The sequence below is a fragment of the Pseudogymnoascus destructans genome (genome assembly GCF_001641265.1).
Source record: "Pseudogymnoascus destructans isolate 20631-21 unplaced genomic scaffold scaffold_2, whole genome shotgun sequence".
NCBI lineage: Eukaryota > Fungi > Ascomycota > Leotiomycetes > Thelebolales > Thelebolaceae > Pseudogymnoascus > Pseudogymnoascus destructans.
This window is the reverse complement of record NW_020167521.1, coordinates 1,464,802-1,488,163: the sequence shown is the minus strand read 5'-3', so window position 1 is coordinate 1,488,163 and position 23,362 is coordinate 1,464,802. Positions and strand designations below refer to the sequence as shown.

Here is a 23,362-nt window from a genome sequence, read left to right as displayed (position 1 = left end):
AATAAAATGGCTCATGTTATAAAGACAACTAATGATGAAAGTTATGCAACAAGATTCGACATCACGTGTTTGATACATAAAATGAATTGGCAATCCGGCTTAGGTTGGTGGTTATCCGTACATTTTGTACCACGGAAGGAAAAGGCTACGTATGCTTCTCTGGTTCCAATCCCCCGCGATCTGAACATCATTCACTTCAAACAATCAAGCTGTCGTCGGAATTTTTGACATCAAGATGGATTACGTCGATAATAGAGTGGCCAAAGGTACATACTAAACATCCACGAAGCCGAGCGCCTGCTAATTGTTCTTCAGAAGCCGCAAGGTCGTTGCCAAAGGCTGAAGTGTTGGTTGGCATCTCTCAGAACCACGGGCCCTTGCTAACTCTAGTCTTACAAAGAGCGACATTATTCACGCCCATCAATGCCATCCTGCTGTCACTCTTCGTCCTTATTATCTACTACCAACTACGTCCTAAAACACCAACCGCCCTTCCGAAGCAGCCTCCCGCCATCGTCTTCCAGACCTTCACCCCACGCACTCTACTCCCAAACAACGGGGAAAACGGCGCGCCAGTATATCTCGCGGTGCGGGGCCATGTCTTCGATGTTACTTCTGGTCGCCAGTTCTACGGACCCGGTGGGCCATACGAAAACTTCGCTGGACGAGATGCCAGTCGAGGACTGGCTCATGGCAGCTTCGACGAGGATATGCTGACGAGTGACTTGGATGGGCCGTTGGATACATTAAGTGATCTCAATGATGAGCAGAAGAATGCACTGAAGGGGTGGGAGGAGAGGTTCAACGAGAAGTATCTAGTTGTGGGAACGCTTGTTGCTGCCGGTGAGGAGGAATGAAGCGGACCAGAGAATCAGGAACAACGACAGGAAGATTGTATGTTTTTTAACGACGTCGTCAGGCGATAATGGGTAAAAGTTCAAAATTTGACATGCACCCGTAGCCTTCCGGCCTCGGAAGACTGTTTTATGATTGTATATTGATGACCAGAGAAACGCCCTTGCTCCATGCTGCACTCATCGACCGTCTGCCCGTAGCATGTCTTTAATATATCCAGCACACCATCTAAGTTGTTCACTTCTTTCCGCTCTTCTTGATTCCTTGTGCGCCAGTGTTGAGGGGTCCTTTGCTTCCCTTTGCCTTCGCGGCGAGCTCAGCCTTGGCTTTCGCATCTGCAAAATATTAGCATAAGAACGTCTAAGAATGTGCGTGTAACATACCGGCACGCTGCTTCTCTTGGAAAGCTTTGTCCTCATCATCCAACTCGGCCTTTGGCGCCTTCTTTGGTGCCTTGAGAGGCTTCGCCTTTCCACCTGCAAAAAGTTAGGCCTGTACCAGACATTATTTCTATTATAACATACCTGCTCTGTCTGCACCACCCATGCTGATGATTATACTTGAATAAGTATTAGTTTGGGTAGATGAGTTGAGTTGTACGTTGAAAATCGGAGTGTAGATGCAGATAAGGTTTGCTTCAGATAAACTGGAGGAGGGGCAACTGGAGACGGCGTTTTCCCAACGCGCATTGCCGAATGTCACTAGCGCCACTAGCGCAATCAGTCAGGCAAGCCTTGTTGTTTCTAGGCTCGAAATCTTGGAAGTGACCTCGACTAATACTTCGAACAACGCATCAAATACGTGCAAACAAAGGCTTCAAGGGTAGACGCGGATTCCAAATACTTGGACAATGCGCTGAAAACGGAGTACGAGAAGTTATATACCCGGTTGGGCTCATTCTCACACAGAGATTCACCTTCTGATCCTTTACTAACACGTTCTGGCATCAAAGGGAGTGGGTTATATCGGCCCCAGCAAAGGTCATCCGCGACGATGGCATCATCTAGCTCGGACGAGGGGGAGATAAGAGACACGGGATTAGACAAGGCAACTACGTCGCCGCAGATGAAAGACACTTCAGTTGACCGTCAACACAGAATACGATCTAGATACTCGCCTTCTCCGTCTCTGTCAATCGAAGATAGCGTTGTTTCCGCCCTGCGGCGCTCATCAGAGAGGCGCTTATCACCAAGGGGCTCAAAGCGAAATCGGGATGACGACCACTACTCTCGCAGTCACAGAGACTCTCGACGACTCAAGAGTCATAACGAAGACCGCCCGACTCAACGGCGTGGCCAGCACTCCTACGAAGATCTGGACAGGGAATGCGCCGCACCAGCTGGTCTTCGATACGATGATGGCGACAGGAACCGTGACAGGCGCTCGCGTACTCGGACACGCAGCCGTTCTCCTTATAGAGCCTCTCGCGAAACCGAATCTCGAGGCAGTTATAATACGAAATCACAGCGTGACAACTACAGCGGCAGTAGGAGCGATTTGCCTGACAGGCCAAGGATGAATGGATATGGAAGTCATCGACGCCAGGGTTCAAGAGACCAGTCAGTGAGCAAAAGGGCCGATGGGCGGATGCCAACTGACCTTTCAAATGGAGAGGCTAAATTTGTTCAAGGATACTCACAGAAGCGTGGTGATAGCTATAAGGGCGAGCGTGATATTGAAAGGTTAGTTTGTGGAGCACCCTTGACTGTTTGGATAATAGCTAACTCTTCGGTAGATCCCACCCCCCTGTGGAAGAACCACCATCTGACACAGAGCCTCTTGATGAAGCAGCATTGATTGAACAGCGACGGAAACGCCGTGAGGCGATCAAAGCGAAGTATAGAGGGTCAGCTACGGCTACGCCTTTAATGGTGCAGGCTTTACAGATAGGAGACCGAGCAACGCCAGAAACACGCAGCCAGAGTGAACAGGACGGCGATGATCAGCCTACAAGGAATGGTAAGGCTGCAATATCCCTCGAAAAAGTGCATTCTAACAACCAAAATATAGCTTCTCCAGACGTTGCTACTCCTTCAACACCCAAGGAAATCCAGGATCCAAGCGCATTCACAGCCCTGAATGATCAAGAGCTAGCCAATGAAGCCGGAGTGAGAGCTAACCCAGAGGATAGCCCTTCTGCAGCGGACTACGACCCAACAATGGATATGAAAGAGGACAGATTCCGGGACGACAAACGCCACACTGGAGATACCGGAGACGTTCCGTCATCTGCGTACGACGAGACAAAGCCCACCACTGAACAGGAGGTTTTACTTCCAGCATCCGAGGTCGAAGAAAAGCCCCAAAAATCAAAGGACGACTTTGACATGTTTGCGGACGACGACGACGATGATATGTTTGCCGAGGAGCCGGAAACAACAGCTGGGACAACACGTAAAACTGGAGACTCGGCCGTCGCCGTCCCAATACCGGAAGCAAAGGTTTTGAATGTCGGGATGCTGGATAATTGGGATGACGCCGAAGGATACTACAAGGTGATATTGGGTGAACTCCTTGATGGAAAGTACCATGTCCAGGCCAATCTCGGAAAGGGTATGTTTTCTGGTGTTGTGAGAGCTACCGATATCACAACGAAGAGGCTGGTGGCGGTCAAGATGATCCGCGCAAATGAGACCATGAGAAAGGCGGGCATGAAGGAGATTGAGATCCTTCAGAAGTTGATGAGTGCAGATGTTGACGATAAGAAGCACATGATTCGACTGGAACGCCACTTCGAGCACAAGGGCCATCTCTGCATGGTTTTTGAGCATCTCAGCATCAACTTACGCGAGGTGTTGAAGAAGTTTGGACGCGATGTTGGCATCAACATCCGTGCTGTGCGCGTCTATGCCCAGCAGATGTTCCTTGGACTGACACTCATGCGCAAATGCAATATCCTTCACGCCGATCTGAAACCCGACAATATTCTGGTCAATGAAAACCGGAGCATGCTCAAGATTTGCGATTTGGGATCTGCCTCGGATGCCTCTGACAACGAAATCACACCTTACCTTGTATCACGCTTCTACCGTGCTCCTGAGGTCATTCTAGGGATGCCATACGACTTCGCCATCGACATATGGTCTGTTGGCTGCACGTTGTATGAGCTGTATACCGGCAAAATCCTTTTTGTGGGCCGGTCTAATAACCAGATGCTGCGGTCTATCATGGAATGCCGTGGCAAATTCACAACGAAGATGCTGAGGAAAGCTCAGTTTGCTCACATGCATTTCGACGAGCAGACAAACTTTCTGAGCGTGGAGCAGGACAAGCTGAGCGGAAGGGACACAGTCAAGACGCTTCCCTTCGCAAAGCCCACGAGGGATCTGAGAACGAGACTTGCGACGGGTGCCAAGGGATTACCGGACGATGAGATGAAGGAGTTGAACCTGTTCATCGACTTATTGGATAAATGCCTGGCACTGAATCCCGAGAGGAGATGCACACCAGCAGAGGCGCTGAAGCATCCCTTCCTTAATAGGCCAGTTGGTAGATAGATGAGAACTGGTTCGGAGAGAACCATGGCGCACTCGGAGCTGATTCCAGGGTGGGTAAATATGGGATTGTACTCCATAAAAGAAACAAATATACGGGATGCTCTACATAATTGCTATGGATAATATGATGACGTCTGTTGAACTGTTGTAATATGTGCCAGTGAATTGTCTAGAGCACATGTGAGATCGTCGTCTCAGTTCATATGAGAGCGAGGCTGCTGTCATTAGTGTTGTAGCCTCGTCTGGTGTGGGCCTGTTCTAAGCCAAGAGCGGTTACATTCCAGACCAGAGAGAGACCCCGAGGGTAGAAGCCAGGTAGAGTAGACAGATCGACGAAGGGTGGGGTTTGGGGTCAAGATAACACATCAAATCGTTCAAGGCACAAGTTGTAAGTACGGGCCGAGCAATGTTTAAGTTGCTCAAAGAATCATCGAGTTTGCTGGTCACTGTCCACCGCGAGATCATTCACAGCGCTTGTCGTATATGAACATCTAATCGTGAAACGAATCATAGTGACTGACCCCTGACGACCCATAACAGCCACCACCAAAACGGCACAGTCTGTTTCAAGTACACCACGTTCCTGTTTCTAGTCCTTCGGCCTTCGTCCGGATCATTTTCAAAGAAGATTACAGGTGCAATAGTTCGCTGAGAGAGGGGTTAAGGTCTGAAGGCCTTCATTTCGTCTGAGAGTGGCACGCGGAACGGCAAGGCCATAACTCCAACTGGGCGAGGTGTCATTGCCTATTCTCTGCTCTACTCCATGCATTATTTGTCGTCGTGCACGCCCTCGAATACCACCTACTCTCTGACCTTGGTCTGACTTACTTGTCTCGTTGCTTAGAGACTGCCGCTATCACTTGGCTGATCGAATGCCATCGACCTCTATCTCATTGTCGCAAACCACAATGTGGAAACGAATGCAGCAGGGCAAGTCTGCGAAGCACCAGAACCAACCTATCTTGCCTGGGAGCAATGGGGGCGCCCTAGAAGGCCCTCAGGATTCTTTTCTCTCACCCCAGGATGGTAATTACGGACGAGGCCTGCCAGCTCTGCCAAAGTAAGTAAACACCAGGATGACCTCCACATACCGGCGCTAACAACATCGCAGTGAGTCTGAACAGCAACCACAAGCGCGACAAGGAGGCAAATACCGACCAGCATCATCCTTATACTCCCAACACTCCCCGCGCTATCCAGCCCCCGCGACATTCCAAGAACAAGTCTCGAGCTACGAGGAGCAAATAGAGATATCCCCGCCCAGCTCACCCGATCTGCCTCGAAGTGAAATGGCCCCTCAATCCTATAACACACACCTAAGTAACGTCCCAGCCGCGCTATCAGCGCACCCGGTCAAAAGCAGCATCCCAGTTGCGCGACGCGAGAAGCGGCGGAACCAGGCACAGGCCACCACAGCGGGCCTTCTTGCGCGGAGAGAGGAACAAGCGGCTGCTGCTACTGCTGGGCTGAGAAAGACAAGTGGGACACGATGGGACGATTACCCGGGGGGGGCTAACGAGCAAGGCCGGCCGCCATCCGTGCAACCGGGACAGTTCACGCCGGTTGTTACGAACCTAGAAGATTCATATAATGCAGCGCACTCAGCTCCCAAGGCGCAGACAGCGTTTAGCGACCGCGTCCGGAAGCTGAAGGAGGGTAATAAGTCAGGTGGCAGCAAGCCAGAGTGGGAAGGGTCTAGTGGAAGGATGGCGATCGTGCCGGCGCCTGAAGATAACCCATCCGCGCTGCCCTTGCAAATCCCTAGAAAGAGCAGCAAGCGCGTGCCCTCCAACCCATCACTGGGTGGTTCGAGAGTTCCGTCCCCTTCTAATGAGACTCCCGTTGTATCACCAACCGCGCACGGTGGCCCGCAGTACTTCTTGAACACCACCTCGGAAGCTCCAGAACCACCACCACACTACGAGCCCTCCTCGCCCTTAAACTCCCTTCCATCACAACGAGTGCAGGCGCGCCGACCTATTGCCGCTCCAGCTACGCCTGACAAATCTACCCTACCACCGTCCGTCTCTACCATCGAGCGCAACTTCCACGAAGCCCTAAAAGACGTCTCGATCAGCAACGCCTCCGGCCGACCCCAAGAAGTCTCCCGCTTCAGCGTCACCACCTACGCCCCCTCAACCACCACCTCCTCTCCCCGCCCCAGCACCGACTCCGTGCCTCCCCTCCCCGAGCCCTACCAATACACCAGCTCCGTCCCCGCCCACTCTCCCATCCTCAACCGCCGCCGCCCCGTCGGCGCCCCAAGCTACACATTCGACCGGACCACCGGCATGCTCCGCCACCCCCCCTCCGGCGACCCAAAATTCATCAGCATGACCCACCGCGCATCCCTCTCCAAAGCCCTCCCCAAGTCCCCCGAAGAGGGCCAAGCGCTCGACAAGGTCGCCTTGCTGCAGGCGCAGCTCGATGACCTCGCGAGGCAGCGGAGTAACATCGATTCCTCGATCCGACGCATGACGGAGCTGATGCCGGGGGAGATGACGGGGTTGGGGCGCGGGATGAGCAGTGAGGCGAGGATAGCGGAGATGGCGAGGAGGGAGGAGGAGAAGAGGAGGGTGGAGGTGCTGAGGGGGGATTTGGCGGGGATTAGGAGGGAGGAACATGAGGTGGGGTTGAAGTTGCATAGGGCGCTGAAGAAGGCGGATGAGAGGGCGGTTTATGAGCCGAGTGGGTTGTGGGTTAGGAGGGTTATGGGGTGAGGTGGTGAGTGAAACTGTTTTTTGACGGTGGTACTGCTGTGACGCGGGGGATTTCTCGGACGTGTTGATACTGAGGGGATGGGTTTCTCGGACGTGTTCAAATGCTGTATAACAGGCACACTATACGATATGCATGCAGCATGGATTTGTAGTGTGGAAGGGCGTTGGTCTAGCGCAAGATACGTGCAGCTATGTTTTTGTTAGCCATGATTTACTTGAGCTGAATAACAAGCCATCAGAGATGCCCATTGGGTGTGCATATATGCGACTGTTTCCGTTTCCTGCGTCTCTTTATTATACGATGTAGACTAGAGTAATTATTGTAGTGGACTCGCGTGTTGGCGATGTTTCACAGGTGTCACATAACGGCAATGGAGCGGGTTTTATTGGTTCGCACGTGATGGAGGGTTATTTTTTTCTAAGATACTATGTACGGAATACTCCAGTAGCTTAAGGGCGGTTGCGGTCGCGCCCTGTCCAGCTGATGAGATGGGGGATCGTGGATCGTGGAGGGTGGTGATAGGGGGATTAGTGTCTGAGATATATTATGGATATTATGGATATTATGGATATTATGGATATTATGGATATTATGGATATTATAGATATTATGGATATTGTGGATATTATGATATTATGGATATCGAGCTGGAATAAAGGAAGGTGCTTTGATTGTTTGATTTGTAGAGGTTAAAGGGCAGGGGGGCGTTGGTATGGTAATAGAGTGGCGTGAGTAGAGTACCGTATACCGTAATGTAACGTACAGTACAATATAGTACATCAATTATACTTTTTTTTTTCAATATTCCTAAGCGAAGGGCAGATGTCCTTTTTTGCGGGTGATGTGGTGACGAAAAGGAAACCGAGATCAGCTAGTAAACTCGGATTGTTGGTTAGCAGGTTGGCGCTATGCATAATCAGGCCTCATGCATAATGCATATTGCGTAATTGGGCGCAGAGATGGGTGATGGATGGTTATGGGTATGGATGGTTATGGGTATGGATGGTTATGGGTATGGATGGTTATGGGTATGGATGGTTATGGGTATGGATGGTTATGGGTATGGATGGGGTTTTGATTAATCACATTTTTCCTCTCCCTTTTTTTCGATCTAATATTGGAGATACTGTGTCAAAATAGACATGGTATTAGTATGTACTGTACAATACCATACAATACCATAATATAATACTCCGAGTATCTCAAAGTCACTATATATCAGTGCGAGTAGTATATCCCCTAGGAAACTAATTATAATTCTCAATGGGAGTCTGGTTAGTCTGGTTGTCTGGTTGTCTGGTTGTCTGGTTGTCTGGTTGTCTGGTTGTCTGGTTGTCTGGTTGTCTGGTTGTCTGGTTGTCTGGCTACTCTGCCTACTCTAGTTGGTCTGGTTAGTTTGGTTAGCTGGTTGGTCTGGTTAGTTTGGTTAGTCTGGTCTGGTTAGTCTAGTTGGTCTGGTTAGTTTGGTTAGTCTGGTCTGGTTAGTCTAGTTGGTCTGGTTAGTTTGGTTAGTCTGGTCTGGTTAGTCTGGTGTCTGGTTAGTCTGGTGGGTTAGTCTGGTTGGTCTCGTTAGTCTGCCTACTCTGGTTAGTCTGGTTGGTCTTGTTAGTCTGGTTGGTCTTGTTAGTCTGCCTACTCTGGTTAGTCTGCCTACTCTGGTTAGTCTGCCTACTCTGGCTACTCTCCCTACTCTAGCTACTCTGTCTACTCTGGCTACGCTGCCTACTCTGGTTAGTCTGGGTAGTCTGGCTAGCTACTGTCCGTCCCTACTCTGGCTACTCTCCCTATACTGTCCCTACTCTACCTACCCTACTACCTACTCTTCCTCCCTACTCTCCCTACTCTCCCTACTCTACCTACTCTCCCTACTCTACCTACTCTCCCTACTCTCCCTACTCTCCCTACTCTACCTACTCTACCTACTCTCCCTACTCTCCCTACTCTACCTACTCTACCTACTCTCCCTACTCTACTACCTACTCTACCTACTCTACCTACTCTATCTACTCTACCTACTCTACCTACTCTCCCTACTCTCCCTACTCTACCTACTACCTACTACCTACTCTCCCTACTCTACCTACTCCCTACTCTACCTACTCCCTACTCTACCTACTCCCTACTCTACCTACTCCCTACTCTACCTACTCCCTACTCTACCTACTCCCTACTCTACCTACTACTCTGGCTAGTCTGATTTGTCTGATTTGTTAGATTTTTGTTACCTACTACGTCGCTCATACTCTACTTCGTACTAAATTAATCTGACGCTTACTTATCAATAGTGTACTATTTAGAAATTAATACAGTTGATACGACCAATCATCTCTCTCTGTCCCATCTTATTCCTTTCTTACTCTTTAATACGCCGGGCCCGGCGTGGTTTGTAGCGTTGTAGGTAGATAGGTATGTAGCAACGTCCTTTTTTGCCTCTAGACTTTTTTCCTTTAATACAAACTGATCCTAACCCATATCTGTAGACTGATCCACCCATGAACTCTTAAAAAGGTTGGCTTGTCCATAATCGATAATATACATACCTCCCACCCCCAATGGTCACTTTCGCTGCTTTCAAATCATAATCTCTCTCTCTCTCCGTGGCGTGAAACTCTTTGTTCCCTCTTTTAACTCAAAATCACTTGTTCTTCTTTCTTGTTCGTGTCAAAGGGTTGGTCCCTCATTATTCTTCAAAAGGGCCGGTCGGTCATAAGTTATAATCACCCCGCGAGCTCCCTGACTTCACCTATCGCGCAACAAATCATCAACCGGTTATCACAGCAAGGGTCTGATGTGCACCCTCTAACACCCTCAAAATGCAACAGCCCATGGATCTCGATCCTGAAGCGCCGCCGACTAACCAAAGCCACAAAGTCGACAAAACTTCCACCACCTCACACGCCAAAACACACGATGCGCCACCCTCATCTGGCCACCCATCACCCGCACCATCAAGCGGCTCGGGTCACCACAACGAGCTCTACGACCGCGAGCTCTCCAACTTCAACGCCGTAGTCGCCTCCATCTCACCCGCCGCAGCCCGCGCCGGCGTGCGCCAAAACTGGCGCAAATGCCTCCTGGGCTCATCCAGCGATGAGTCGTTCTTCATTCGTAGTCTCATGGGGCGGACTTCAGATCACGTGATGACTAGGACCTTGGAGGATGAGCAGGAGAGGATCTTGGAGGTGGCGAGTGAGCACTGCAAGGCCTTTCTGGATCAGGCGATGGCGATGAGGTTGGAGAGTATTAGCGCGAAGGATTTGGTGGCGGCGTTGGCTAAGGCGAGACGGTTGGGGTATGATGAGATGGACTTGGTTGAGGCGGATGAGATGGTCGTGCCAGCAGAGAGGGCGGAGGCGGATGAGCCGAACGACACGGAGGAGGAGGCGGAAGAGAAATTGCAGGTCGAGGTGCCTGAAGTGTTGGAGGTGGAGGGTGGTGCGCGGAAGGATAGCTGGGCGAAGGAGAGGTTGATGGAGTTCAGGATGAAGGAGCAGGATGATGCGCGCCAGGGGTCGCAGACGGTGTTTAGCCAGACTGAGGGACATGCCAAGCGCAAGAGTAAACGCAAGGTGTGCCCGGCTTGCGGCGCGACGTTTCTCCAATCTGCTGGATTGAAGTATCATATGGATCGTAAGGTCTGTGAGAGACAAAAACCGACTGCTCCTTTGAAGTTTTGGTGTGATCTATGCTCAAAGGGGTTTACAACATCTGGGGGTCTCACTTATGTATGTATTGCCCACGGGTTATGCACTGTGACCTGCTAACAGCCTCTTAGCACCGATTGAACAATGTTTGCAAGGGCCATGAAACCTCAGCGATGTCGTCTCCCAACGCCCAGCTTCAAGCTGAGCAGGCAGCAAAATATGCCAAGCCTCCACGAAACCTAACACCCAGAGAGCTTCTTAAATCAGAGCCATACCCCGGGGCCTTGAACGTTCGCACCTATTCTCCTCCTCGGAACGCGCAAATGCCAGCAGCGCGCTTCACAGAATTCAAAGCCTCTCCCAAACCACTACCCATGCACCCATCGCCACAGCAATACCAACCGCAACCGCAATCCACGCCCTCCTCAGGCTCCAAACCATCCGTCGCCCTCACCCCCGAACAATTCACCGAAATGAACGCAAAACTCGAAAAGGAAGAACGCCGCTTCGAATCCGTCCTCGCAAAAGTATCCCCCCACCTCTCCTCCGCCGACCGCCACGCCGAGATCAAGCGCCTCAAAGCGGGAAGCTCAACCCGCAAATCCATCATCCGCCGCGAATACGGCGTGCAAGTCCGCCGCTCCAAGGTCGCCACCGCGAACGCCATACGCACGGCTAGTGGTGGGGTTGATATCTCGATGGTCGATGCGCCGCCGAGCACGAATGGGTTCGCAGCGATAAACCGCATTGCTCCATGCCGCGCGGAGCCGAGCGAGCCGGACTCGAAGAGGAGGCGTACGGGCGAAGTGGAGGTTAGGGGGAGAAATCCGTCGATGTACGACCCGCTCCGCGATGACTCGGAGCGCAGTCGCAGCGTGGAGTATCCACGTCCTGGTTTCAACGGGGCGCAACAACTTCCTCATCCCGACCAGGTGCTGAAATCAGATAATCGCCCGACGACGGCACAGAGGCAGAACGGTATCATTCCGCGTTCGAGACCGCCGCTACCGCTGCATGCCCAGCGACCACCTCACGGTACGCCACAACATGACCCGTACCGGCAACCGAGTTACCAGCACCACCAAACCCCGACGGGAGGGTTTACAAGCGTCAATACTGAGCCCAGCGTATCTACCCCGCACGGCCGCTGCGATAGACATCACGCCCCAGTAGCACGAATGCAAACCTACGCCGCCCCCCCTTTCTACGTTGACCAAGACCGGCGGGAACCCGCGCACCCCGCACACCCGCCCTACCACCCTGGCCACCCCACCCACGACGCAGCGGGTACATTCGGGGTTCTGAAATCGCATAAAAAAGTCCCTGTCCGCGAGGCGCAAGCACAGTGGGAGAATCTTCAGGGTGGCGGCGGACAGTTGGGGGTGAATGGCGTGGAGAGGAAGACGAGCGCGAGGACGGGGGGTTTGATCCAGATTCTGTCCGATTCGTCGTCGTATTCGCATACCCCGCCCCAGGAGAAAGTAGTCGCGCAAGCGCCGCAGAAAGCGCCTGCCCCGTCGTCGGCGGATGTTCCGCCTGACTCAAGGAAGAGTGCGGGGGTGTGTGGGAGGCCAACTGCGCTGCCTGCGCGTAGCTCGCCGCGGCCGGGGGAGAAGGTGGGGGAGGTGAGGGAGGTGAGGGGAGAGGAGGAGAGTGATAGCGATGATGGAAGTGATACGAGTATACCGGCGCGCAGGACGCCGGTGAAGAATGAGGCGTATCGGGATACGGCGCAGCCGCGGAGCGCTTGGGGGAAGGGGAAGTATGGGAGGGATGAGAAGGAGAATAGGGGGTTTGAATAGGGGAATAGGGGATTTGTGTGATTTCTGGGGGGTTGGCTTGTTGGATTTATATGGGGTTTTGTGTGGTGTTTGAATTTTTAAGGGTATTCGGTTAGCGTTTAAAGCGTGGGGGGGGTCTGGCAACAAGGGTATACACATGAAGGGGTTTTTCGGCTGGGTTTCTATGTATACTAGGGGGGTACAATAATCCCCTGGGATGGATTTGCCAAGTATAAAAGCATGAAATCACATAATATCGTCCTTTACCCCGCTGAGGCGCTCTAAGCCCCTTGCCACGAGGGTGATCAGTACGCGGTCACCACCAAAAACTCTACCAGAAATGTTCCAAGAACCGTGCCACTTACTGTTTCAACCGCGTAATCAGTAACGAATAGAGCTACATAGACTTGTAGTAACCTACGGTCGATCCTACTCGCTTTATTTTTTAAAATGTTAAAAAAAGGGGGGCTTCAACATGACTCAAACCACGTGATAACGCGTGATAACGCGTATTCTAACGTCTGGCAACCCGTAAAAATATAGGCACCTCCTCAGAATTACCCACCATGGTCCCCATTCACAGGAATCCTTCTGTTCTAAGGCACCTCCATCGAAGGGCAACCGCTACATGGAGGGTACCACTAGATCATGCGGGCTTCCGTAGATTCACCGTCGAGACAAAGAAGCTAGGAAGCGTCGGGCGAGTCATCCATGATGCTCACCCCTCAGCCCCCAGGCACCACTACGGCGCAATCGTCGTCGGCGGCGGCCCCGCCGGCCTAGCCACAGTTGGAACCCTCCTCGACGAGGACGTCAAACCCATCCTATGGATAGACCATGAATTCCAAGGTGGCCGACTCAACGCGCAATACAGGGAGGTCCCAAGGTGCGTCACATCACATGACCCTCCCCCCCCCCAACTTCCAGAAATACTATATTAACGACATGACAGTAACACCAAAGTCTCCCTCTTCATCGCCTTCGCGCGCGCCACAGCCGCCTTCCGCAAGATCGCAGATCAAGACCCCACGCCCCCGGCCTACGCGGCGCTACAGGCTATGGACCAGGACACCGGGTGTGACCTCGCTGCCGCGGGGGATATGTGTGTTGAGCTCACGGCGGGATTAGGGAGGGAAGCGGATGTGGTTATGGAGTACGGACATGTGGAAGCTGGGTCGTTGAATCAGGAGGGCGTGTGGAGCGTTACTACGCGTCCGACTGCCGCCGGACAGGGGAAGCAGGTTGGCGCTCCCACGACGCGTCTTCTCGTCCTTGCAACCGGAGCGCGTCCGCTCCCGCCGCGGCTGCCGGATACGTATACCCATCTCTCGCCCCTACACCTCGACACCGCGCTCAGCCCCACGGCGCTGGCGAAGGCGCTACCCCGGAATCGGGACGTGAAAATTGGCCTTGTAGGCGCCTCCCACTCCGCCATCCTCGTCCTACGGAACCTCTACGAGCTAGCGCGAAGCACACACCCTGGGCTGCGCGTGAAGTGGTTTAGTCGGCATCCGCTACGGTATGCGGTTGACAAGGGGGATTGGATATTGAGGGATAATACTGGGTTGAAAGGTGAGACGGCTGTTTGGGCGAGGGAGAATCTGGAGGAGGGGGTTTGGGAACAGAGTAACGTGAAAGAGTATGTCCGGAAGATTTTCACGACGCCGGGTGAGGGGGAGAAGGTGGCGTATGAGAGGGAGCTTGGGGGGAAGGGGGTGGATATGATTTGTGAGGCGGTTGGGTTTGAGAAGGGGGATTTGCCGAGGTTGGAGAGGAGGGCTGAGAGGGCTGGGTTGGAGGGGGAGGGGATTGGGAGGATTGAGGCGGATGGGTTGACGGGGGGGCTGAGGGATGAGTTTGGGGAGATTAGGGGGTTGAAGGGGGTTGGGATTGCGTGGCCTGAACGGGTTACGGATAAGGAGGGGAATGTGGAGAGTTCGGTTGGGTTGTGGAAGTTTATGAGGTATTTGAAGAGAGTTGTTCCGGAGTGGGCGAGGGAATGTAAATAGCGGAGGAGAAGGTAGGCTTTAGTTGTAGCATTTACAGGAGCTTCCAATTTAGACGTGTAAGTTGAGAGATTAAAGGCGAGGGAGGCTGTTCATACGTTTCGAAGACGGATATGCAAGCATCTTCTACATACGACTATAGACTCAATGGAATAGGTATCCCGTCCGCTATGTTATATACAAGCTTGCAATGTAGTTGCTCTTTGCCCTCAATTATGCTAATATTTATAGCCTAGAACGGGGACCATAACGGCCTCATGGGCGACTTTTCCCGCGTCGTGGGTGACTTTTGCTGCCTCGCGGATGACCTTAGTCGCCTCGTGGGTACTCCTAGGTTTACTTGAGAGTGAGCAGGGTAAGTTCTATTTGCGACCACAGGCGTCGCTAGCAGGTGGCCCCTAACGCAGATGTTGCCTGACTTGCGGCAGGCTAGGCAGATATTAAAGTTGCAGGAAGCGCAGTAGAAGCGGAACCTGTTGTCAAGGAAGACATAGCAACACACGGCGCAATTGGCTATCAATCTAGAGCCGGCCTTGTCCTTTTCTTGGTTGTTGTTCTCATTATCCTTTGGCAGCGCAACGTCATGTCATGACCCCCTAGACACGGGGTGTCACAGTCTCGGCAGATGTTGTAGTTGCCATCCCTACAGATGGAGCATTGAAAGTGCTCCTCGCTCTTAGGGAACTCGTCGTAGCAGATGTCGCATATTAGATGGTCGCCGCCCTCGTAGTCCCACCTGTACTCGGTGGTGTTTTTGCCGCCTCTGACACCGGGATCTGGCTTCACAGCCGATGCCTCCTCCGCCACAATCTTGGTTGCCAGCGCCTCCAGCTCAACTACCTGGGCACCAGTTTGCTGCGGCGGCGCGGTCGGTGCTGGCAGGTGATATTGAGGCGCAGGAAGCTGAGATGACGGTCCACCAGCGCCTCCTTAATCATGCGCAGTATGTTGGGATAGACACCACCCTGGCCGCACCGCAGCCGCGCGATCTCCTTCTGGTCGCCGTAGACTTCCTTGCACGTTTCTCTGGTTCGAAGTTGAGCTGCGCCGACGACCGCTCCACCATCACTTTTGCCTCGCCGTGCCGCTCCCACTGACCGTCCAGCCCCTCTGCCACCGTGCTCGTTGGCCGCGATTCATAGTACGTGTGGATTGCCATGTCCTTGGCCACGTGTCGGAACCGCTGTGATAGACGGCGATTCGCGCTTCAGCTCGCTGATCAGCGTCTGTGTTGGGCGGCCCTTCACAAGTGTCTCTAATGCTGTCACTTCGAGCCCGTTGTGTGGGGCCACAAAGAAGATGAGGGTGCGCACTAGGAGGCGTGAGCGGTGCTGGGCTCTAGATCAGTGATGGCCTAGGGGGGTTAACATGGAATTTAGATACAAAGGAGTCATGATTACCTGTTTGATGATAATGGCACCGAGGCTATGGCCCTACTCAGATGGTTAGTCTAGGTTATCCATAAGAAGTTAGAAGTCTTCATGTACAATTAGGATAAGAGGCCTATCCCTGCACACTAATGAGAACGTTAGTAGCCGTTATAATTATAGAAAGATTAGAAGGGGGGAAATAGGGAAAGAGCGTACAGATGGATGGTCTCTTAGATCCATTAGGCTCAGAGTAAAGCTGTTCCCATAGTCCGAGATAATGCTCTTGGCTGTGTTGGCGCCGTGCAGCTGCGACTCATAGCCCGGTGACTGCGATAATGCTACAATTGCCTTATATCAGTAAAGTTGCCCTACTTTCCATTTCTCTTCTTTTCCCCTCTTTTTTCACGTCAGCACTTACTCCGCGCAGACATCCTTGCCTGGATTGTTGAGCGGCGTGAAGCCGATAAAGTCCTTGTCCATGTCGAAGTCGTCATATTCCTCAGCCCGCGGCTCCCGCGGCTCCCGCAGCTCCTGCGGCGAGAACAGCATTGTCGCTGTTAGCGTGCCATCCCCATCGTAGTTGCTTACGTCTGGCACGAGCGACTTGATCTGAATACACTTCTTGTCGTCGCTGTGGAAGCATGATTTGAGCCGCGCCTCGGTGAAGTGGGCTGGGATGTTCTGGATCCGCCGCCATGTCGGGGGGCGACTCGATACCATGTTTGTAGCTGAAAGGCATATACGTAAAGAAGGAATGTATGTAGAAGACACTTACTCTTTGGTCAGTAACATCCAGCCTCGCTGGTGAGCATCGCCGCCTTAAGTTTGTCCCCAAGCCGATGCATTACAAACCTCGTTTTACTTGTTCTGGCGTAGCTCATCAGCCACTGACAGCCACCTACCTACCCTCGTCATATTATCGCCTACCAACGCTGGTACTTTTCAGCTCTTATACAGCCTTATCATAATTTGGCTCCAAGTCATGACCTACAATATTCTGTATTTTATTCTTCAAGGTGTCCGTGGCGAAAGGAATTATTTATCTAGAAACAATAACGTACATGTATAGCGAAAGCGCCAAACAAGCGAAAGCGCCAAAATGATGCGGTGACCAAACCCCCCAACTAAATGTTAAATTCCTCAACAACAAAACATGCCCCATAAAAACGATGAAAGCCAATTAGTGCTAGCTATCCAGGCTATGCAAAGCGACCCAAAGTTACGCCTTCGAGTTGCTGCTAGGATCTATTCTGTGGACCACCGCAAGCTAGGTCGTCGTCTAGAAGGTGTACCTTCACGACGCGATATCCAAGCCAACTCACGGAAATTAACTAACCTAGAGGAGTCCGTCCTTGTTCAGTATATACTCGACCTAGCTGCCAAAGGGTTTCCTCCTCGGCTGTCTGTTGTTGAAGATATGGCAAGTCGACTACTTGCAACACGCGACGCGTCACGCGTTGGGTCGCGTTGGGCTTCAAACTTTGTTAAGCGGCGTGTAGAGCTCCAGACACGCTTTCAGCGCAAATACGACTACCAGAGGGCTAAGTGCAAAGATCCAGAAGTTATTAATGGCTGGTTTGAGCTTGTGCGTAACACAATTGCGAAATATGGTATCGATGAAGCAGATATCTACAACTTTGATGAGACTGGGTTTATGATGGGCGTTATCTCAACTGCTATGGTTGTAACAAGCTCAGACGGGCGGGCAAAAGCAAAGAAGGTACAGCCTGGTAATCGGGAATGGGTTACAGTAATCCAAGGCGTTAGTTCTCAAGGTTGGGCAGTACCACCATTTATCATTGTTGCAGGCAAAAACCACCTTACATCTTGGTATGAGAATAGTGGATTTTCAAGCGATTGGGTGATTTCTGTTACTGAAAATGGCTGGACTACAAACGAGAGAGGCATGGATTGGATTCAGCACTTTGAGAAGCATACAAAGGCCCGGAGTGTTGGTGGTTATCGCTTGTTAGTCCTTGATGGTCATGAGAGCCACCACTCAGATGAGTTTGAGGAGTACTGCAAGGAACACAACATTATTACGCTTTGTATGCCTGCTCACTCTTCTCATCTACTCCAGCCACTTGATGTTGGCTGTTTCGGCCCGTTAAAGCAGGCCTATGGTCGGCAAATTGAAGATATGATGCAGGCTCATATTTCTCATATTACAAAGGATGACTTCTTTCCTGCCTTCCACGCTGCATTTAACACTACAATGACGGAAAGTAACATTTGAGGCGGGTTCCGAGGGGCAGGGCTTCTTCCATTTGACCCTGAGAGAGTGATATCTACACTTGATCTTAAGTTAAGGACACCAACGCCTCCAAGCTCCCGCCCAGGTACTGCTCAACCTTGGGTTTCTCAGACACCAAACAACCCAATTGAAGCTATGTCACAGTCTACATTTATTAAAACTCGGATTTCACGCCATCAAAATAGCTCTCCAACCTCAATCTATGCAGCTGTTGACCAGTTTACAAAGGGTGCATCGCAAATAATGCATCAATTAGCACTGCTAAAGGGAGAGAACCAAAACCTACGACAGGCAAATGAAGTACTAAGCAAGCGCCGGAGAGCTAGGAAAACATGACTACAGCAAGGAGGATCACTTAGTCAACAAGGGGCGCAAGAGCTACAGGATGAGAGGGATGTTGTGCAGCAGGTAGAGCAGGAAATAAGGGCAAGCCGTGGTCGGAAGCCAAGGGAAGAAACCCGTGCCCGTCGCTGTGGCAAGTGTGGTGAGACTGGGCACAATGCGCGCACGTGTCAGATTGTAATAGACACCTCTGAGGAAGAGGACTCCGAGTAGTTTCAATTGATTTCTAATGTTGTGGTAGATTTATCGCAATGTTTGTCGTGAGGGTAGATAATTTTGGCGCTTTCGCTTGTTTGGCGCTTTCGCTATACATGTACGTTATAAAATATATAAGTTACTGTAATAAGTAAATTATTTAATTAAATATATCGGTGTCATGACGACATTACTATGATAACTCTCATAATAAGTGAAAGACATTCGTTTATTACTCGTATGATAATATCAACATGCCATCCTAAAATTTAGGACGACGTGCAACAAACTCCTTGCAAGTGATAAAGAGGTATGCTAGGGTTACTTATATTTGGCTTTATGTAATTTGTCAGCTAATGCTCTTTATTTTTTAATTTCGAGTGTGATAGAGGAGAGAGTATTTCTTATAGGTAGGTTTATACATACACCTAGGACGGTAGGCAGAACAGAAATCAGGAGATGTGACTTCATTAACAACGTCACTGCCGAAGCTAGATAAGAGGCAGAATTGCACGACGCCTCATAACTGCACTCAATATACTTTGAATACCATAGCCATTGAAAACATAACTTCAACTCCAACCTCAACACAAATCGACAACAATGCCCAGCCTCCTCGCCATCCCACGCCTCCCTACCCGCCTCGCCTTGTCACGAGCCAGCTCCCTCCCCCTTTCTGCACGCGCCTTCTCCAGCTCTTCAGTAGTAACCCAGCGCGCCAAAACGCTTCTCGAAGACAAAGACCAAGGTCTCGGCTTCATCCGGTCGAACCCCCGCGCCCCCAAGCCGCGCAAGCTCGGCCTCACGGAGATGCGTGGACCATACTACTCTGCGTATGGGACACGACACCTGGAGGATGTGTTCGAGACGATGGGAACACATGTCGATGGGCTGAAGTTTGCGGGGGGCTCGTTTGCGGTGATGCCGGAGGGGAGGGTGAGGGAGATGATTGAGGTGGCGCACCGGAATGGGGTGTATGTGTCTACTGTGAGTGGTGTCGGGATAGTAAGATTATATGTGTATAATGGTGCTAACGATGGGGAGGGGGGGTTTATAGAGCATATCCTCACTCATGCGGATGTGCACAGTGTGGTGGATAGGTATCTCGAGCAGTGCAAGGATCTCGGGTAGGTGCCCTCCCATCAACTGTAAACTCGTCTTATTAGGAACAGCTTCGATGTTGTGGAGCTGTCCAGCGGCTTCCTCTCCTTCCCACCAGATGACTGGCTTCGCCTCGTGGAGAAGGTGCAGAAGCACGGCCTCAAGCCGAAGCCTGAGCTCGGCATTCAGTTCGGCGCCGGCGGGGACACGGAGGCCTCCGCTCTGGAAAAGACGGGCACGAGCGACCCGGCCAAGTTGGTGGAGATGGGGAGGAAGTTTCTCGCGGCAGGCGTGGAGGTGATGATGATAGAATCAGAGGGCATCACGGAGAATGTGCGGACGTGGAGGACGGATGTGATCCAGAAAATCCTGAGGGATCTCCCAATGGAGACCGTGATGTTCGAGGCTGCGGAGCCAAAGGCGTTTAATTGGTATGTGAGGGAGTTTGGGGTTGATGTTAATTTGTTTGTGGATCATAGCCAGGTTGTACAGTTGGCGTGTTTGAGGAGTGGGATTTGGGGGATGGCGGATACGTTTGGGAAGGTGGTGAGTTTTAGAGATGACAAGTAGATATTGGGGAGGAAAGCGATGGATTGAAACTTATCGTTCTGGGTTTGTTGCTGCTAGGCTGTGTGGCCAGGTAGAATGTTCTGTCGTGATGTTTGAAGTTTAGGAATGCGTATCATGGCCGCTGCGACAAGGTTGAAGGCCGGCGGCAAGATGAAACACCAACAATAGCTAGCCACGCAGTGCAATATGATTAATATAAACTCTGTCGCATTCTGACACTGCTGGCCATCGCCGTGTATTTATGAGATTTAATTCCACAGAAGATATGTCAGACAATAGCGATCGCGAACTCCGCCGCCTTAGAAAGAAGCTTGGAATTTCATTTAAGCGTCCCCCCAGCACCGAGGTGCTACCGATAGAGCACCGCGAGACTTTCGGACTTATCCGCTCATCCAAAAAAAACCCCCTTGGATGATTATCACAAGGATATAATTTTCAAGAATAACGAGCCTTGGAGGAAGCAGACTCATGATCGAGTGAAATGGCTCGCATGTCGTGCGGCAACCCTGGTTAATCAACAACGCAACGAGGCTAGATGGAGATCCACACTCGAGAATGATGTATTTCATAGATTCCGAGTAGAGGTGGCTTGGTTAATATTACATATCCTTGAATCATTCAGAAGAGTTCTAATTTTAAGTACAGCCCTACATGCAGAGCACGAATCTGGAAGTCCGAATTTGAGGCTTATAACGATTTGTCGTACGCTCAAGCCTTCAATCTCAACGAGCGTAGAAGCAGGCGAGAGCCGTGTAACTGCCCACTTGAACAACGCCCAAGGGACTCATAGTAAGTGCAGTATGTCATAAGGTTTTTTTATCATTAAGTCTCACCGATGGTTAGCTACGATGTTGGCGAAAATCTACTTTTCGATGATCGGGCCGAGGAATTGATAATGCATGGACCACTCGTGGAGAAGATACAGCTCCCTAAGAAGAAACCCGATCGGATTTTTGGGCTGAAGAAGACGAAGGATTTTGCTAAAATTCTCGATATCGAAGGACGAGACAACGACGAGGATTCTAGATGCAGTCCATTCAAAGACTGCAACGATCCCCTGTTGTTTCCATTTCTTGATAATCGAAGCCAAGCCTGAGAAAAAGTCTGTCGGCTTCGAAGAGACTCAGACGCAAACAGCCCTTCCTATTTGGGAGCTGTTAAGGCTGCAAGAGAGTATTCGGGCTGAAGTATCAAGGGGATGACATAGCGCTAGCCCTCTGGTTTGGTTCTTTGCAAATAGAGGCGACAGCTGGAGAGTGTATGGGTGTTATAAACGAGCCAAAGCAATATGTGAGTGATCATGGCAACCTGCCTAGCATCGATGAACACAAACAGCAATGTTAAATAGCAGCTCGTTTTGGGATAACAAGCTAATACGAACAAAGGAAATTTTGCAACTCTGGGACGGATGTATCACGGAGAAGATGACTCGTTACAGCTCCTGTTAATTATCGATTATATCGCCGATTGGGCAAGGGATATCTATCGACCATCTATTTTGAAGCATCTCAAATCAACCGTCTCGAAAATTGCTTACGATCAGGTAAGCCTAAGTAACGACAGCGACATATTCTCTCTGAGGAGTGCCTATCATCTCACAAGAGAAATTTCGAATTGGATAGACGCAGATGAAACGCTTGGGGGAATGTTATCTGATCCAGGACCTATACTCCACAAAAGCATACTGCCAGTTTCGATATCTAACACGGAGCGTGGCTCGCTGCGGTTGTGTCCCTCTTCGAGTCCAGGATATTTGGGTTGCGTCTGACAGAGCAGAACGTCAAACATATGCTCAGATTCTCTATGGGAATTTACAAAAGAGAACGCGAAAAATCCGACAAGATGGCAAGAGATATCCTGAACTTGTTTTCCGGGAGCGACTGCATCGCGATGCCGGAGACAGATCTCGATTTCCTCGAAGACGGCTGGACAGGCGACATGAGCGCCGAGGCTAGAGCATCTACATCCTCAAACTCAACAACATTCTACGTCTTTGTAGAATTCCCTTATAACGAATACCTGGAATATCGCAAAAGAGATATCATATCTAGCAGTGTCAAAGGCGGCATTGGATGCACTAATCACCGCTGCGGGCTTCAAGAAACCTCCTTATGGTTTGAACTCGATAGCGCTGAGAGCTCGACCATGCACTCACACCGTGTGGCGTGATACTATCGAATGTCTCCGCCTTGGCTCTCCATGGCAACACTTCTGCGCCGCCATCTCTTGCACACAGCTCTCTATTTCCTCCCTTCCCATGCGAAAGCGCGTGGACTATGCTGCAGACAAAGAGGTGCTCAGCTTTACGTGTACTTCTCGCACCCCTCGTACTCCTCGTACATCTCAAATATCGATGCGGAGGATAATCGAAAGATGCTACAAATACAGCCGAAAGCAATCTAGCCCCAAGGTTCAGAACGTGCAGCGATCCTCGTGGGAAGTCAATCCTAAGCCTACCAGCTCTCCTTTATCCGAGATTTTGAGAGGACGCAGGTTACTTCCTTGCAGCAGGATCATAACATTCATATATGCGAAAGGTGCAGTCATTTTGGCAACACATTTGAAGAAGACTATAGGTTCAGTCCGATAGATGCGCCACCGACCCCGGTATACGGCATGGTCCTCGTCGCGACTCTGGATCTCACAACCGCGCCGCCTACTAAACATGATCTCTGCCTGATCGCGTTTGATATCAGCCCCGAAATAGCTGATAGCTCCTCTGCTTTAGCAGTAGTTGTAGACGACCTTCTGCAAAACAGCGAGATTTTCCACACTCAGACATCCACTACCAACCCGCTATGCGAATGAGCTGTCTAGTTGCGACACTATCTGGAGCCTCCCTCTCCCCTATCGACCAGTCAGTAAGAAGCAGCGGCATGATGTTCAGAGCTGGTCTCTTGAGCTGCAGGGGCGGCAACCCGCGGTAGCGGTATCGAATAGCACGGGACGTCAGGTGCATTACTGGGATAATCTTCAGCTGTTGTTACATTTTATGAAACACGGTTCGACATGGGAAGAATCCCGTG

The 23,362-nt window shown here is 51.1% G+C and overlaps 9 protein-coding genes across 9 annotated transcripts; 7 read left to right on the top strand and 2 right to left on the bottom strand.

Annotated features, from left to right (window-relative positions):
- The first annotated feature begins 121 nt into the window (after positions 1-121).
- VC83_01103 (uncharacterized protein) lies at positions 122-947 on the top strand. The gene is made up of 3 exons (XM_024464788.1): positions 122-266; positions 316-346; positions 401-947. The coding sequence occupies exons 1-3, from the start codon at positions 236-238 to the stop codon at positions 855-857; spliced, it is 519 nt and encodes a 172-aa protein (XP_024327908.1). The 5' UTR covers positions 122-235; the 3' UTR covers positions 858-947.
- TMA7 (Translation machinery-associated protein 7) lies at positions 948-1,512 on the bottom strand. The gene is made up of 3 exons (XM_024464787.1): positions 1,380-1,512; positions 1,239-1,331; positions 948-1,190 (listed from the first exon to the last, which is right to left on the bottom strand). Exons 1-3 carry the CDS (start codon positions 1,399-1,401, stop codon positions 1,093-1,095), a joined length of 213 nt encoding a protein of 70 aa, XP_024327909.1. The 5' UTR covers positions 1,402-1,512; the 3' UTR covers positions 948-1,092.
- PRP4 (U4/U6 small nuclear ribonucleoprotein prp4) lies at positions 1,513-4,459 on the top strand. Its single transcript, XM_024464786.1, has 3 exons — positions 1,513-2,537; positions 2,591-2,814; positions 2,866-4,459. The coding sequence occupies exons 1-3, from the start codon at positions 1,849-1,851 to the stop codon at positions 4,350-4,352; spliced, it is 2,400 nt and encodes a 799-aa protein (XP_024327910.1). The 5' UTR covers positions 1,513-1,848; the 3' UTR covers positions 4,353-4,459.
- Positions 4,460-4,679: 220 nt separating this feature from the next.
- VC83_01100 (uncharacterized protein) lies at positions 4,680-7,599 on the top strand. Its single transcript, XM_024464785.1, has 2 exons — positions 4,680-5,412; positions 5,464-7,599. The coding sequence occupies exons 1-2, from the start codon at positions 5,225-5,227 to the stop codon at positions 7,070-7,072; spliced, it is 1,797 nt and encodes a 598-aa protein (XP_024327911.1). The 5' UTR covers positions 4,680-5,224; the 3' UTR covers positions 7,073-7,599.
- Positions 7,600-9,230: 1,631 nt separating this feature from the next.
- On the top strand, positions 9,231-12,519 carry VC83_01099 (uncharacterized protein; the record flags this gene model as incomplete). The annotated part of the gene is made up of 2 exons (XM_024464784.1): positions 9,231-10,798; positions 10,849-12,519. The coding sequence occupies exons 1-2, from the start codon at positions 9,887-9,889 to the stop codon at positions 12,517-12,519; spliced, it is 2,583 nt and encodes an 860-aa protein (XP_024327557.1). The 5' UTR covers positions 9,231-9,886.
- Positions 12,520-13,042: 523 nt separating this feature from the next.
- VC83_01098 (uncharacterized protein) lies at positions 13,043-14,611 on the top strand. Its single transcript, XM_024464783.1, has 2 exons — positions 13,043-13,384; positions 13,451-14,611. The coding sequence occupies exons 1-2, from the start codon at positions 13,065-13,067 to the stop codon at positions 14,505-14,507; spliced, it is 1,377 nt and encodes a 458-aa protein (XP_024328046.1). The 5' UTR covers positions 13,043-13,064; the 3' UTR covers positions 14,508-14,611.
- A 409-nt stretch (positions 14,612-15,020) lies between these two features.
- On the bottom strand, positions 15,021-16,594 carry VC83_01097 (uncharacterized protein; the record flags this gene model as incomplete). Its single annotated transcript, XM_024464782.1, has 6 exons — positions 15,021-15,433; positions 15,480-15,597; positions 15,650-15,835; positions 15,905-15,937; positions 15,992-16,013; positions 16,293-16,594. 6 exons carry the CDS (start codon positions 16,592-16,594, stop codon positions 15,021-15,023), a joined length of 1,074 nt encoding a protein of 357 aa, XP_024327555.1.
- A 2,462-nt stretch (positions 16,595-19,056) lies between these two features.
- Positions 19,057-21,534, top strand: VC83_01096 (uncharacterized protein). The gene is made up of 6 exons (XM_024464781.1): positions 19,057-19,075; positions 19,161-19,652; positions 19,710-19,792; positions 19,838-20,197; positions 20,982-21,125; positions 21,180-21,534. Exons 2-6 carry the CDS (start codon positions 19,269-19,271, stop codon positions 21,430-21,432), a joined length of 1,224 nt encoding a protein of 407 aa, XP_024327556.1. The 5' UTR covers positions 19,057-19,075; positions 19,161-19,268; the 3' UTR covers positions 21,433-21,534.
- A 466-nt stretch (positions 21,535-22,000) lies between these two features.
- On the top strand, positions 22,001-22,505 carry VC83_01095 (uncharacterized protein; the record flags this gene model as incomplete). Its single annotated transcript, XM_024464780.1, has 1 exon — positions 22,001-22,505. Exon 1 carries the CDS (start codon positions 22,125-22,127, stop codon positions 22,503-22,505), a length of 381 nt encoding a protein of 126 aa, XP_024327553.1. The 5' UTR covers positions 22,001-22,124.
- Positions 22,506-23,362: the final 857 nt, after the last annotated feature.